Source organism: Heptranchias perlo, chromosome 12 (assembly GCF_035084215.1).
Source record: "Heptranchias perlo isolate sHepPer1 chromosome 12, sHepPer1.hap1, whole genome shotgun sequence".
Taxonomy (NCBI): domain Eukaryota; kingdom Metazoa; phylum Chordata; class Chondrichthyes; order Hexanchiformes; family Hexanchidae; genus Heptranchias; species Heptranchias perlo.
The window spans coordinates 75,550,324-75,567,057 of NC_090336.1; the positions used below are offsets into that span (position 1 = coordinate 75,550,324).

Here is a 16,734-nt window from a genome sequence, read left to right on the forward strand (position 1 = left end):
ATCTGCTTCCACCGCCCTTTCAGGCAGCACATTCCAGATCAGAACAACTCGCTGCGTAAAAAGATGTTTCCTCGTGTCGACTCTGGCTCTTTTGCCAACTACCATAAATCTGTGTCATAAGGACATATAAAAACGTAAGAAATAGGAGCAGGAGTTGGCCATACGGCCCCTCGAGCCTGCTCCGCCATTCAGTCAGATCATGGCTGATCTTTGATCTCAACTCCACTTTCCCACCCAATCCCTTGATTCCCCTAGATTCCAAAAATCTATCGATCTCAGCCTTGAATATACTCCTTCCTCAGGTGAACGATGTGGAAATGAAGTCCTCGAAATGAAGTCGCATTTATAATTCACAGAACAATGCTTGGTGATAACAGACAGTTTTTTCAACTGCCCGTTGCCAAGGCAATCAGTGTGCAGACAGGTGTTACCTGCAAGGTCTCAGAATATACAAATCACCAAAAAAAACAACAAACAAAAAAAAACAGAGATAGAGAGGTAGAAACATAGAAAAGACAGCAACTGACCCGTTATATTAAAAACAGATAACATTTGTTCGCTGGTGGGGTAACGTGTAGCGTGACATGAACCCAAGATCCCGGTTGAGGCCGTCCTCATGGGTGCGGAACTTGGCTATCAATTTCTGCTCGACGATTTTGCGTTGTCGTGTGTCTCGAAGGCCGCCTTGGAGTACGCTTACCCGAAGGTCGGTGGCTGAATGTCCTTCGGGTAAGCGTACTCCAAGGCGGCCTTCGAGACACACGACAACGCAAAATCGTCGAGCAGAAATTGATAGCCAAGTTCCGCACCCATGAGGACGGCCTCAACCGGGATCTTGGGTTCATGTCACGCTACACGTTACCCCACCAGCGAACAAATGTTATCTGTTTTTAATATAACGGGTCAGTTGCAGTCTTTTCTATGTTTCTACCTCTCTGTCTCTGTTTTTTTTTTGTTTGTTTTTTTTTTGGTGATTTGTATATTCTGAGACCTTGTAGGTAACACCTGTCTGTCTGCACACTGATTGCCTTGGCAACGGGCAGTTGAAAAAACTGTCTGTTATCACCAAGCATTGTTCTGTGAATTATAAATGCGACTTCATTTCGAGGACTTCATTTCCACATCGTTCACCTGAGGAAGGAGGTAGCCTCCGAAAGCTTGTGAATTTAAAATAAAATTGCTGGACTATAACTTGGTGTTGTAAAATTGTTTACAATTGTCAACCCCAGTCCATCACCGGCATCTCCACATCTTGAATATACTCAAGGACTCAGCATCCACAGCCCTCTGGAGTAGACAATTCCAAAGATTTACAACCCTCTGAATGAAGAAATTCCTCCTCATCTCTGTCTTGAATGGCCAACCCCATATCTTGAGACTATGCCCCCCAGTTCTAGACTCTCCAGCCAGGGGAAACAGCCTCTCAGCATCTACCCTGTCAAGCCCCCTCAGAATCTTTTATGTTTCAATGAGACCACATAGAAACATAGAAAATAGGAGCAGGAGTAGGCCATTCGGCCCTTCGAGCCTGCTCTGCCATTCAATATGATCATGGCTGATCCTCGATCTCAATACCATATTCCCGCTCTCTCCCCATACCCCTTTGATGCCTTTTGTGTCTAGAAATCTATCGAGCTCCTTCTTAAATATATTCAGTGACTTGGCCTCCACAGCCTTCTGTAGTAGAGAATTCCACGGGTTCACCACCCTCTGAGTGAAGAAATTTCTCCTCATCTCAGTCCTAAATGTCCTACCCCGTATCCTGAGACTGTGACCCCTCGTTCTGGACCCCCCAGCCAGGGGAAACATCCTCCCTGCATCCAGTCTGTCTCGCCCTGTCAGAATTTTATATGTTTCAATGAGATCCCCTCTCATTCTTCTAAACTCGAGTAAATACATAGAGTCATAGAGTTATACAGCACGGATAGAGGCCCTTCGGCCCATCGTGTCCGCGCCGGCCATCAGCCCTGTCTACTCTAATCCCATATTCCAGCATTTGGCCCGTTGCCTTGTATGCTATGGCATTTCAAGTGCTCATCCAAATGCTTCTTGAATGTTGTGAGGGTTCCTGCCTCCACAACCCTTTCAGGCAGTGAGTTCCAGACTCCAACCACCCTCTGGGTGAAAAAGTTCTTTCTCAAATCCCCTCTAAACCTCCCGCCTTTTACCTTGAATCTATGCCCCCTTGTTATAGAACCCTCAACGAAGGGAAAAAGCTCCTTAGTATCCATCCTATCTGTGCCCCTCATAATTTTGTACACCTCAATCATGTCCCCCCTCAGCCTCCTCTGCTCCAAGGAAAACAAACCCAATCTTCCCAGTCTCTCTTCATAGCTGAAGCGCTCCAGCCCTGGTAACATCCTGGTGAATCTCCTCTGCACCCTCTCCAAAGCGATCACATCTGATACAGGCCTAGTCGACCCAATCTCTCCTCATACAACAGTCCTGCCATCCCAGGAATCAGTCTGGTGAACCTTCACTGCACTCCCTCTATGGCAAGTACATCCTCTCATTCTTGTAAACTCGAGAGTGAGGGTGCACGGAGTAGCAGCTATCGAATCCGGTTTCGACAGAGTCTGTAATTGGGAATTTGGTGAGTGAGGGGATTCGTTGCAGTAACGGGGTGAGGTGCATTTGTTCAGACAGCAGAGAGGGGCGGGCCGAGGGCGGAGAGGGGCGGGCCGAGGGCGGAGAGGGGCGGGCCGAGGGCGGAGAGGGGCGGGCCGAGGGCGGAGAGGGGCGGGCCGAGGGCGGAGAGGGGCGGGCCGAGGGCGGAGAGGGGCGGGCCGAGGGCGGAGAGGGGCGGGCCGAGGGCGGAGAGGGGCGGGCCGAGGGCGGAGAGGGGCGGGCCGAGGGCGGAGAGGGGCGGGCCGAGGGCGGAGAGGGGCGGGCCGAGGGCGGAGAGGGGCGGGCCGAGGGCGGAGAGGGGCGGGCCGAGGGCGGAGAGGGGCGGGCCGAGGGCGGAGAGGGGCGGGCCGAGGGCGGAGAGGGGCGGGCCGAGGGCGGAGAGGGGCGGGCCGAGGGCGGAGAGGGGCGGGCCGAGGGCGGAGAGGGGCGGGCCGAGGGCGGAGAGGGGCGGGCCGAGGGCGGCGGGCCGAGGGCGGAGAGGGGCGGGCCGAGGGCGGAGAGGGGCGGGCCGAGGGCGGAGAGGGGCGGGCCGAGGGCGGCGGGCCGAGGGCGGAGAGGGGCGGGCCGAGGGCGGAGAGGGGCGGGCCGAGGGCGGAGAGGGGCGGGCCGAGGGCGGAGAGGGGCGGGCCGAGGGCGGAGAGGGGCGGGCCGAGGGCGGGTCACAGCAACAATAAAACCAAACTGCAGTGCGACGTCACAGGTAAGGCAGGTCGGTGGTTGGTGGGGAGAATCTCTTCTGTTTTCTTCTTTCTTAGGATTGTGGGCTCAGTAACTTTAGAGCAAAAGACTAATTTTAAAAAAATAAACAGTTTAATAAACTAAACAAGGCCCGTACTTGGTTCAACCGAAAAATAATTTGATTGGCATTGTAGTAATGAATTAAATAAAAGTTATGACAGGGCAGGAGATGTGTTACAGCTGCAATATGTGGGAGCTACTGGACAGTTTTGTCCGGGGCGACTACATCTGCGGTGAGTGTCTGCGGCTCGAGGAACTCCGGCTCCGAGTTGAGGAGCTGGAGTCTGAGCTGCAGACATTGCGAGGCATCAGGGAGGGAGAAAGTTACCTGGACACTTTGATCCAGGAGGCAGTCACGCCCCTTAGACTAAATACTGTAGAATTGGCACGTGGTCAGGGACAGGAGGGTGTGACTGCGAGTGAGGCAGGTACGGGGATCCAGGAGGGAGCATTGCAGGAGCCTCAGCCTCTGCACTTGTCCAATAGATATGTGGCTTTTGCAGCTCTTGTGGACGAGTGCAGGGACTGCAGGGAGGATGAGCAAACTGGCCACAGCACCGTGGTTCAGGGGGCCATTCAAGTGGGGGGAGTAAACAGGAATGTGGTTGTAGTAGGCGACAGTATAGTTAGGGGGGTAGACACTGTTCTCTGCAGCCAACAGCGAGAGTCCCGAAGGCTGTGTTGCCTACCCGGTGCCAGGGTTAAGGACATCTCCTCAGGGCTGGAGAGAAACTTGGAGTGGGAGGGGGAGGATCCAGTTGTCGTGGTCCACGTAGGTACCAACGACATAGGTAGGACTAAGAAAGAGGTTCTGCTGAGGGAGTTTGAGCAGCTAGGGACTAAATTAAAAAGCAGAACCACAAAGGTCATAATCTCCAGATTATTACCTGAGCCACGAGCAAATTGGCACAGAGTAAATCAGATCAGAGAGATGAATGCGTGGCTCAAAGATTGGTGTGAGAGAAGTGGGTTTCGATTCACGGGGCACTGGCACCAGTACTGGGGAAAGAGGGAGCTGTTCCGCTGGGATGGGCTTCACCTGAACCGTGCTGGGACCAGAGTTCTGGCAAACCGAATAACTAGGGCAGTAGAGAAGGCTTTAAACTAAATAGAGGGGGGGAGGGCTCAGGTGGGACGAAGTTTAGATTGATAAAGAGAAAAGACAAGGAAGTAGTACAGGAAAGTGATGGGGGTAATGATAAACAGAGTGTGTCAGGAAGGGACAGAGCGTACAAACATAACAGTCCACCAGCAAATGGGGCCGGGGTAGGAAAGAATGGTAAAAAGACAAAATTAAAGGTTCTTTATCTGAATGCACGCAGCATTCGTAATAAGATCGATGAATTGACGGCACAAATAGAAACAAATGGGTTTGATCTCGTGGCCATTACAGAGACGTGGTTGAAAAGTGATCAAGGTTGGGAGCTAAATATTCAGGGTTATTTAACATTTAGGAAGGATAGGAAAAAAGGTAAAGGTGGTGGGGGAGCTCTGTTAATAAAGGATGAAATTGGTATAATAGTGAGGAATGATCTCGGCTCAGAAGATCAAGATGTCGAATCAATTTGGGTGGAGGTAAGAAATAGCAAGGGAAAGAAATCACTGGTGGGAGTAGTATATAGGCCCCCCTAACAGTAGCTACACTGTAGGGCAAAATATTAATCAGGAAATAAGGGGGGCTTGTAAAAACGGTAATGCAATAATCATGGGCGATTTTAACTTTCACATAGATTGGACAAATCAAATTAGCAAAAATAGCCTTGAGGAGGAGTTCATCGAGTGTATTAGGGACTGTTTCTTAGGTCGGGGAACCAACCAGGGAACAGGCCATTTTGGATCTGGTAATGGGCAACGAAACAGGATTAATTAATGATCTCAAAGTAAAGGATCCCTTGGGAAGCAGTGATCATAACATGATAGAATTTCACATCCAGTTTGAGAGCGAGGATCTTGGTCTGAAACTACTGTATTAAACTTAAATAAGGGCAATTATAAAGGAATGAGGGTGGAATTGTCTAAAGTGGGCTGGGTAAACAGATTAGATGGGATGATGGTGGATAAGCAGTGGCAAACATTTAAAAAGATATTTTATGACTCGCAACAAAAATATATCCCTGTGAGGAGGAAAGACTCCACAAAAAGGGTGAACCAACCATGGCTAACTAAGGAAGTCAAGGATGGTATTAGGTTAAAAGAAAAAGCATACAACATGGCAAAGATTACTGGTAAGCCCGAAGATTGGGAAAACTTTAAAAACCAGCAAAGGATGATTAAAAGAATAATAAAGAGGGAGAAAATAAATTGAGAGTAAACTAGCAAGAAATATAAAAACTGAGAGTAAAAGCTTCTACAAGTATATAAAAAGGAAGAGGGTAGCTAAAGTAAACATTGGTCCCTTAGAGGATGAGACTGGGGGAATAATAATGGAAAACAAGGAAATGGCAGAGGAATTGAACAGATATTTTGTATCTGTCTTCACAGTAGAAGACACTAATAATATACCAATAATAGTAGAAAATCAAGGGGCAAAGGGGAGGGAGGAACTAAAAACAATCATTATCACTAGAGAAAAAGTACTCAGTAAACTAATGGGTCTAAAGGCTGACAAGTCCCCTGGACCTGATGACTTGCATCCGAGGGTCTTAAAGGAAGTGGCTACAGAGATAGTGGATGCATTGGTTGGAATCTTCCAGAATTCACTCGATTCTGGAAAGGTCCCAGCGGATTGGAAAACCACAAACGTAACACCCTTATTCAAGAAGGGAGTGAGACAGAAAGCAGGTAACTATAGACCAGTTAGCCTAACATCTGTCATTGGGAAAATGCTGGAATCCATTATTAAGGAAGTAGTAGCAGGACATGTGGAGACTCATAATACAATCAAGGAGAGTCAACATGGTTTTATGAAGGGGAAATCATGTCTGACAAATTTATTAGAGTTCTTTGAGGAAGTAACGGGCAGGGTGGATAAAGGGGAACCAATGGATGCAGTATATTTGGATTTCCAAAAGGCATTCGATAAGGTGCCACATAAAAGATTACTGCACAAGATAAGAGCTCATGGTGTTGGGGGTAATATACTGGCATGGATAGAGGATTGGCTAACTAACAGAAAACAAAGAGTCGGGATAAAAGGGTCATTTTCAAAATGGCAATCTGTAACTAGTGGGGTGCCGCAGGGCTCAGTGCTGGGGCCTCAACTATTTACAATATATATCAATGACTTGGATGAAGGAACAGAGTGTCTTGTGGCCAAATTTGCTGATGATACAAAGATAGGTGGAAAAGCAAGTTGAGATGAGGACACAAAGTGTCTGCAAAGGGATATTGACAGGTTAAGCGAATGGGCAAAAATTTGTCAGATGGAATATAATGTGGGAAAATGTGAAGTCGTCCACTTTGGGAGGAAAAATAAAAAAGCAAAATATTATTTGAATGGAGAAATATTACAAAATGCTGCGGTACAGAGGGATCTGGGTGTCCTCGTACATGAAACACAAAAAGTCAACATACAGATGCAGCAGGTAATCCGGAAGGCAAACGGAATATTGGCCTTTATTTCTAGGGGGATGGAGTATAAAAGCAGGGAAGTCATGCTACAACTGTACAGGGTGCTGGTGAGACCACACCTGGAGTACTGCGTACAGTTCAGGTGCCCTTATTTAAGGAAGGACATACTTGCATTGGAGGCAGTTCAGAGAAGGTTCACTCGGTTGATTCCGGTTATGGAAGGGTTGTCTTATGAGGAAAGATTGAACAGGTCGGGTCTACACTCATTGGAGTTTAGAAGAATGAGAGGAGATCTTATTGAAACATACAAGATTCTGAGGGGACTCGATAGGGTAGATGCTGAGAGGATGTTACCCCTCATGGGGGAATCTAAAACTAGGGGGCATAGTCTCAGAATAAGGGGTCGCCCGTTTAAGATGGAAATGAGGAGGAATTTCTTCTCCCAGAGGGTCGTGAATCTTTGGAATTCTTTACCCCAAAAAGCTGTGGAGGCTGAGTCATTGAATACATTCAAGGCTGAGTTAGACAAATTTTTGATCAGCGAGGGAGTCAAAGGATATAGGGAAAGGGCGGGAAAGTGGAGTTGAGGTAAAAATCAGATCAGCCATGATCTCATTAAATGGTGGAGCAGGCTCGAGGGGCCGAATGGCCTACGCCTGCTCCTATCTCTTATGGTCAGAGAGTATAGGCCCATTCTACTCAACGTCTCTTCATAGGACATCCCTCTCAACCCAGTAATTAACCTAGTGAACCTTCGTTACACCGCCTCCAAGGCAAGTATATTGTTCATTAGATAAGGAGACCAGGTGTCCTCTGGTCACCGACCCTCCTGCCACTGGAAACAGTCTCTCCTTATTTACTCTGTCAAAACCCCTCATGATTTTGAACACCTCCATTAAATCTCCCCTTAACCTTCTCTGCTCTAAGGAGAACAACCCCAGCTTCTCCACATAACTGAAGTCCCTCATCCTTGGAAGCATAGAATGGTCACAGCGCAGGCCATTCGGTCCATCCGGCCTGCGCCGGCTCTTTGGAAGAGCTATCCAATTGGTCCCACACTCCCACCCCCTGCTCTTTCCCTGTAGCCCTGCAAATGTTTTCCCTTCAAGTATTTATCCAGTTCCCTTTTGAAGGCCATGATTGAATCTCCCTCCACCACCCCCTCGGGCAGTGCATTCCAGATCCTAACCACTCGCTGTGTAAAAAAGTTTTTCCTCATGTCACCTTTGGTTCTTTTATCACCTTAAATCTGTGTCCTCTGGTTCTTGATCCTTCTGCCAATGGGAACAGTTTCTCTCTACCTACTCTGTCTCGACCCTTCATGATTTTGAATACCTCGATCAAATCTCCTCACAACCGTCTCTGTTCCAAGGAGAACAACCCCAGCTTCTCCAGTCTATCCAACTAACTAAAGTCCCTCAACCCTGGAATCATTCTCGTAAATGACGTGGTCTACATGGACTTTAGCAAAGCCTTTGACAAGGTACCGCATGGTAGGTTGTTACATAAGGTTAAATCTCACGGGATCCAAGGTGAGGTAGCCAATTGGATACAAAATTGGATTGACGACAGAAGACAGAGGGTGGTTGTAGAGGGTTGTTTTTCAAATTGGAGGCCTGTGACCAGTGGTGTGCCTCAGGGATCGGTGCTGGGTCCGCTGTTATTTGTTATTTATATTAATGATTTGGATGAGAATTTAGGAGGCATGGTTAGTAAGTTTGCAGATGACACCAAGATTGGTGGCATTGTGGACAGTGAAGAAGGTTATCTAGGATTGCAACGGGATCTTGATAAATTGGGCCAGTGGGCCGATGAATGGCAGATGGAGTTTAATTTAGATAAATGTGAGGTGATGCATTTTGGTAAATCGAATCGGGCCAGGACCTACTCCGTTAATGGTAGGGCGTTGGGGAGAGTTATAGAACAAAGAGATCTAGGAGTACAGATTCATAGCTCCTTGAAAGTGGAGTCACAGGTGGATAGGGTGGTGAAGAAGGCATTCAGCATGCTTGGTTTCATTGGTCAGAACATTGAATGCAGGAGTTGGGATGTCTTGTTGAAGTTGTACAGGGCATTGGTGAGGCCACACTTGGAGTACTGTGTACAGTTTCTGGTCACCCTATTATAGAAAGGATATTATTAAACTAGAAAGAGTGCAGAAAAGATTTACTAGGATGCTACCGGGACTTGATGGTTTGACTTATAGTGGAGAGGTTAGATAGACTGGGACTTTTTTCCCTGGAGAGTAGGAGGTTTAGGGGTGATCTTATAGAAGTCTATAAAATAATGAGGGGCATAGATAAGGTGGATAGTCAAAATCTTTTCCCAAAGGGTAGGGGAGTCTATAACGAGGGGGCATAGATTTAAGGTGAGGGGGGAGAGATACAAAAGGGTCCAGAGGGGAAATTTTTTTCACTCAAAGGGTGGTGAGTGTCTGGAACGAGCTGCCAGAGGCAGTAGTAGAGGCGGGTACAATTTTGTCTTTTAAAAAGCATTTGGACAGTTACATGGGTAAGATGGGTATAGAGGGATATGGGCCAAGTGCAGGCAATTGGGACTAGCTTAGTGGTATAAACTGGGCGACATGGACATGTTGGGCCGAAGGGCCTGTTTCCATGTTGTAAACTTCTATGATTCTATGATTCTATGATTCTCTGATTGTATAAATCTCCTGTGCACCCTCCCTCAGGTCTTCACATCTTTCCCTGAAGTGCGGGGCCCAGAACAAGACACAATCCTCCAGCTGAGGTTGAACCAGTGTTTTATATGAAGGTTCACCATCCCCTCCCCCCTCCCCGCCTCTGGTTATAAAGCCCGGGACAGGGACAGGGGACCAGGGCCCGGGACAGGGGGACCAGGGATAGGGGACCAGGGATAGGGGACACGGGATAGGGGACCCGGGATAGGGGACCCGGGACCCGGGATAGGGGACCCGGGATAGGGGCAGGGGACCAGGGCCCGGGGATCAGGGATAGGGGACCCGGGATAGGGGCAGGGGACCAGGGCCCGGGACAGGGGACCAGGGATAGGGGACCAGGGATAGGGGACAGGGGACCAGGGCCCGGGGACCAGGGATAGGGGACCAGGGATAGGGGACCCGGGATAGGGGACCCGGGATAGGGGACCCGGGATAGGGGACCAGGGATAGGGGACCAGGGATAGGGGCAGGGACCAGGGCCCGGGACAGGGGACCAGGGATAGGGGACCAGGGATAGGGACAGGGGACCAGGGCCCGGGACAGGGGACCAGGGATAGGGGACCAGGATAGGGGACAGGGGACCAGGGCCCGGGGACCAGGGATAGGGGACCAGGGATAGGGGACCCGGGATAGGGGACCCCGGGATAGGGGACCCGGGATAGGGGACCAGGGATAGGGGCAGGGGACCAGGGACAGGACCGGGGCCAGGGGACCAGGGGCCCGGGGATCAGGGGACCCGGGATAGGGCAGGGGACAGGGGACCAGGCCGGGGGATCAGGGACAGGGCCAGGGCCCGGGACAGGGGACCAGGACAGGGCCCGGGATCAGGGACAGGGGACCCGGGGCCCCGCGCTCTCTCCCTCCCTCCCTTCAGTGATTTGTGCTCCTGGTGCTCAGTTTCTGTCCATTTTCCCCCCTGTTGACGGTCGCCGCCTCCCCGCTCAGATTCACACCCAGCCCCAGGGTGGAGACACTGAACGGAAATCAGTCCATAAAATCTCCCTCGGTGACAGACTCCGGGGCCCGGCCTCCCCCCCCCACCGGGGCCCCGGGTATCAGGCCTCAATCCCCGGTGTATCCTGAGGCCGGGCCCCGGGTGTCAGGCCTCAATCCCCGGTGTATCCTGAGGCCGGGCCCCGGGTGTCAGGCCTCAATCCCCGGTGTATCCTGAGGCCGGGCCCCGGGTGTCAGGCCTCAATCCCCGGTGTATCCTGAGGCCGGGCCCCGGGTGTCAGGCCTCAATCCCCGGTGTATCCTGAGGCCGGGGCCCCGGGTGTCAGGCCTCAATCCCCGGTGTATCCTGAGGCCGGGCCCCGGGTGTCAGGCCTCAATCCCCGGTGTATCCTGAGGCCGGGCCCCGGGTGTCAGGCCTCAATCCCCGGTGTATCCTGAGGCCGGGCCCCGGGTGTCAGGCCTCAATCCCCGGTGTATCCTGAGGCCGGGCCCCCGGGTGTCAGGCCTCAATCCCCGGTGTATCCTGAGGCCGGGCCCCGGGTGTCAGGCCTCAATCCCCGGTGTATCCTGAGGCCGGGCCCCGGGTGTCAGCCTCAATCCCCGGGGTATATTTAATTCCCGGCCGCTCTCACCTCGGTTCCTTTCCGCCATGTCCGCGCTCGGTGGATTCTGGGGTAAACGGCAACCAAACCCGAACCCGCGCGCAGCATCGTCACGGAGGGGGCGGGGCCTCCTGTCAATCAAATGGGGCGGTGCCTCCTGTCAATCAAATGGGGCGGGGCCTCCTGTCAATCAAATGGGGCGGGGCCTCGTGTCAATCAAATGGGGAGGAGCCTCCTTGTCAATCAAATGGGGCGGGGCCTCCTGTCAATCAAATGGGGGCGGGGCCTCCTGTCAATCAAATGGGGCGGGGCCTCCTGTCAATCAAATGGGGCGGGGCCTCCTGTCAATCAAATGGGGGCGGGGCCTCCTGTCAATCAAATGGGGCGGAGCCTCCTGTCAATCAAATGGGGCGGGGCCACCTGTCAATCAAATGGGGCAGGGCCTCCTGTCAATCAAATGGGGCGGGGCCTCCTGTCAATCAAATGGGGCGGGGCCTCCTGTCAATCAAATGGGGCGGGGCCTCCTGTCAATCTAATGGGGCGGGGCCTCCTGTCAATCAAATGGGGCGGGGCCTCCTGTCAATCAAATGGGGCGGGGCCTCCTGTCAATCAAATGGGGCAGGGCCTCCTGTCAATCAAATGGGGCGGGGCCACATGTCAATCAAATGGGGCAGGGCCTCCTGTCAATCAAATGGGGCGGGGCCACCTGTCAATCAAATGGGGCGGGGCCACCTGTCAATCAAATGGGGCGGGCCTCCTGTCAATCAAATGGGCGGGGCCTCCTGTCAATCAAATGGGGAGGGGGAGTCTGGCCGTAGAATGGGGGAGAATGGCCGTAGAATGGGGGAGGGGAAGGGGGGAGAATGGCCGTAGATTGGGGGGAGGGGGGAGGGGGGGAGAATGGCCATAGAATGGGGGAGGGGGGAGGGGGAGAATGGCATAGAATGGGGGGTGGAGGGGGGAGAATGGCCGTAGAATGGGGGAGGGGGAGGGGGGAGGGGGAGGGTGGAGAATGGCCATAGAATGGGGGAGGGGGGAGGGGGAGAATGGCCATAGAATGGGGGAGGGGGGAGAATGGCCGTAGAATGGGGGAGGGGGGAGGGGAGAATGGCCATAGAATGGGGGAGGGGGGGAGGGGGAGAATGGCCATAGAATGGGGGAGGGGGGAGAATGGCCGTAGAATGGGGGAGGGGGAGGGGGAGGAGGAGGGGGGAGAATGGCCGTAGAATGGGGGAGGAGGGGGGGAGAATGGCCGTAGAATGGGGGAGGATGGGGGGGGAGGGAGGGGGAGGAGAATGGCCGTAGAATGGGGGAGGAGGGGGGAGAATGGCCGTAGAATGGGGGAGGAGGGGGGAGAATGGCGTAGAATGGGGAGGGGGGAGAATGGCCGTAGAATGGGGGAGGAGGGAGAATGGCCATAGAATGGGGGAGGGGGGAGTCTGGCCATAGAATGGGGGAGGGAGGGGGGGAGAATGGCCGGTAGAATGGGGGAGGGCGGAGAATGGGCCGTAGAATGGGGAGGGGGGAGGGGGGAGTCTGGCCGTAGAGATGGGGAGGGGGGAGAATGCCGTAGAATGGGGGAGGAGGGGGGGGAGAATGGCCGTAGAATGGAGGGGAGGAGGGGGGGAGAATGGCCGTAGAATGGGGGAGGGGGGAGAATGGCCGTAGAATGGGGGAGGGGGGAGAATGGCCGTAGAATGGGGAGGGGGGAGAATGGCCATAGAATGGGGAGGGGGGAGGGGGGAGTCTGGCCGTAGAATGGGGAAGGGGGGAGAATGGTCATAGAATGGGGAGGGGGGAGGGGGGAGTCTGGCCGGTAGAATGGGGAGGGGGGGGAGTCTGGCCGTAGAATGGGGGAGGGGGGAGAATGGCCGTAGAATGGGGGAGGGGGGAGAATGGCCGTAGAATGGGGGAGGGGGGAGAATGCCGTAGAATGGGGGAGGGGGGAGAATGGCCATAGAATGGGGGAGGGGGGAGAATGCCGTAGAATGGGGAGGGGGAGAATGGCCATAGAATGGGGGAGGGGGGGAGAATGCCGTAGAATGGGGAGGGGGAGAATGGCCATAGAATGGGGGAGGGGGGGAGAATGCCGTAGAATGGGGGAGGAGGGGGGAGAATGGCCGTAGAATGGGGAGGGGGGGAGAATGCCGTAGAATGGGGGAGGAGGGGGGAGAATGGCCGTAGAATGGGGAGGGGGGAGAATGGCCGTAGAATGGGGGAGGGGGAGAATGGCCGTAGAATGGGGAGGGGGGGAGAATGGCCATAGAATGGGGGAGGGGGGAGAATGCCGTAGAATGGGGGGAGGGGCGGAGAATGGCCGTAGAATGGGGGAGGGAGGGGGGAGAATGCCGTAGAATGGGGGAGGGGGGAGAATGCCGTAGAATGGGGGAGGGAGGGGGGAGAATGGCCATAGAATGGGGAGGGGGGAGGAGAATGGCCATAGAATGGGGGAGGGAGGGGGGAGAATGGCCATAGAATGGGGAGGGAGGGGGGAGAATGGCCATAGAATGGGGGAGGAGGGGGGAGAATGGCCATAGAATGGGGAGGGGGGGAGAATGGCCATAGAATGGGGGCATTGTCTGGGTATTGAGTTGGACTGAGGCAGGACGACATCACCCCGAGGCAGGTTGCTGATCGGCATAAATTGCCCAGGTCACATTGACGGCTCCTTTCTGTTGGGGAGACCGGCCGCATTCTGTGGTCCTAAAGCTGCTTTCATGTTTTAAAGTAAGATGTTTTATTTTATTTTGATTATTCTCCATCGCAGACCACGGACCTGTGATCGTCCACAAACACAACAGTACTGGAATTTCAACGTGTCCAAGGGTGATGATCAATGTCAGGGCCAATGTTCAGGAACAGAGAAAATTCAAACACTCTGATTCTGGAGCGTGAAGACCTTCCAATAATCAATGAATGTGCAGAAATGATTCAGGTTTGAGATTTCGAATTCCGATTGTCCTTGCTGGGGTTTCAAGGGATTGGGAGCTGGAGTACTGGACAAGCTGGAGGAGGTTGATGCCAGCTGGAGTACTGGGCGAGCTGGAGGAGGTCGATGCCAGCTGCGGTACTGGGCGAGCTGGAGGAGGTCGATGCCAGCTGCGGTACTGGGCGAGCTGGAGGAGGTCGATGCCAGCTGCGGTACTGGGCGAGCTGGAGGAGGTCGATGCCAGCTGCGGTACTGGGCGGGCTGGAGGAGGCTGATGCCAGCTGGAGTACTGGGCGAGCTGGAGGAGGCTGATGCCAGCTGCGGTACTGGGCGAGCTGGAGGAGGTCGATGCCAGCTGCGGTACTGGGCGAGCTGGAGGAGGTCGATGCCAGCTGCGGTACTGGACGAGCTGGAGGAGGTCGATGCCAGCTGCGGTACTGGGCGAGCTGGAGGAGGTCGATGCCAGCTGGAGTACTGGACGAGCTGGAGGAGGTTGATGCCAGCTGCGGTACTGGGCGAGCTGGAGGAGGTCGATGCCAGCTGGAGTACTGGGCGAGCTGGAGGAGGTCGATGCCAGCTGGAGTACTGGGCGAGCTGGAGGAGGTTGATGCCAGCTGCGGTACTGGGCGAGCTGGAGGAGGCTGATGCCAGCTGGAGTACTGGGCGAGCTGGAGGAGGTCGATGCCAGCTGGAGTACTGGACAAGCTGGAGGAGGTTGATGCCAGCTGCGGTACTGGGCGGGCTGGAGGAGGTTGATGCCAGCTGCGGTACTGGTCTGGCTGGAGGAGGTCGATGCCAGCTGCGGTACTGGACGAGCTGGAGGAGGCTGATGCCAGCTGCGGTACTGGGCGAGCTGGAGGAGGCTGATGCCAGCTGGAGTACTGGGCGAGCTGGAGGAGGTTGATGCCAGCTGGAGTACTGGGCGAGCTGGAGGAGGTTGATGCCAGCTGCGGTACTGGGCGAGCTGGAGGAGGTTGATGCCAGCTGGAGTACTGGTCTGGCTGGAGGAGGTTGATGCCAGCTGGAGTACTGGGCGAGCTGGAGGAGGTTGATGCCAGCTGCGGTACTGGGCGAGCTGGAGGAGGCTGATGCCAGCTGCGGTACTGGGCGAGCTGGAGGAGGTCGATGCCAGCTGCGGTACTGGGCGAGCTGGAGGAGGTCGATGCCAGCTGCGGTACTGGGCGAGCTGGAGGAGGTCGATGCCAGCTGGAGTACTGGACGAGCTGGAGGAGGTCGATGCCAGCTGCGGTACTGGGCGAGCTGGAGGAGGCTGATGCCAGCTGGAGTACTGGGCGAGCTGGAGGAGGTTGATGCCAGCTGGAGTACTGGACGAGCTGGAGGAGGTCGATGCCAGCTGCGGTACTGGGCGAGCTGGAGGAGGTCGATGCCAGCTGCGGTACTGGGCGAGCTGGAGGAGGTCGATGCCAGCTGTGGTACTGGACGAGCTGGAGGAGGTTGATGCCAGCTGCGGTACTGGGCGAGCTGGAGGAGGTTGATGCCAGCTGCGGTACTGGGCGAGCTGGAGGAGGTTGATGCCAGCTGCGGTACTGGGCGAGCTGGAGGAGGTTGATGCCAGCTGCGGTACTGGGCGAGCTGGAGGAGGTTGATGCCAGCTGCGGTACTGGTCGGGCTGGAGGAGGCTGATGCCAGCTGCGGTACTGGGCGAGCTGGAGGAGTTTGATGCCAGCTGCGGTACTGGACGAGCTGGAGGAGGTTGATGCCAGCTGCGGTACTGGTCGGGCTGGAGGAGGCTGATGCCAGCTGCGGTACTGGGCGAGCTGGAGGAGGTTGATGCCAGCTGCGGTACTGGTCGGGCTGGAGGAGGCTGATGCCAGCTGCGGTACTGGGCGAGCCGGAGGAGTTTGATGCCAGCTGGAGTACTGGACGAGCTGGAGGAGGTTGATGCCAGCTGCGGTACTGGACGAGCTGGAGGAGGTTGATGCCAGCTGCGGTACTGGGCGAGCTGGAGGAGGTTGATGCCAGCTGCGGTACTGGGCGAGCTGGAGGAGTTTGATGCCAGCTGCGGTACTGGGCGAGCTGGAGGAGGTTGATGCCAGCTGCGGTACTGGATGAGCTGGAGGAGGTCGATGCCAGCTGCGTACTGGGCGAGCTGGAGGAGGTCGATGCCAGCTGCGGTACTGGGCGAGCTGGAGGAGGTCGATGCCAGCTGCGGTACTGGGCGAGCTGGAGGAGGTCGATGCCAGCTGCGGTACTGGGCGGGCTGGAGGAGGTTGATGCCAGCTGCGGGTACTGGGCGGGCTGGAGGAGGTTGATGCCAGCTGGAGTATTGGGCGAGCTGGAGGAGGTCGATGCCAGCTGGAGTACTGGACGAGCTGGAGGAGGTCGATGCCAGCTGCGGTACTGGGCGAGCTGGAGGAGGTCGATGCCAGCTGGAGTACTGGGCGAGCTGGAGGAGGTCGATGCCAGCTGCGGTACTGGGCGAGCTGGAGGAGGTCGATGCCAGCTGGAGTACTGGGCGAGCTGGAGGAGGTCAATGCCAGCTGCGGTACTGGGCGAGCTGGAGGAGGTCGATGCCAGCTGCGGTACTGGGCGAGCTGGAGGAGGTCGATGCCAGCTGGAGTACTGGGCGAGCTGGAGGAGGTTGATGCCAGCTGGAGTACTGGGCGAGCTGGAGGAGGTTGATGCCAGCTGGAGTATTGGGCGAGCTGGCGGAG

General features: G+C 54.7%; 1 protein-coding gene across 1 annotated transcript in view; it reads right to left on the reverse strand.

The window, feature by feature from the left end:
• bet1l (Bet1 golgi vesicular membrane trafficking protein-like) overlaps positions 1-11,234 on the reverse strand; it is a 59,976-nt gene extending 48,742 nt beyond the window's left edge. The window contains exon 1 of the mRNA XM_067994280.1: positions 11,161-11,234. Within this exon, the coding sequence (XP_067850381.1) occupies positions 11,161-11,179 (19 nt within the window). The 5' untranslated portion in view covers positions 11,180-11,234. The remainder of the gene's footprint in view (positions 1-11,160) is intronic.
• Positions 11,235-16,734: the final 5,500 nt, after the last annotated feature.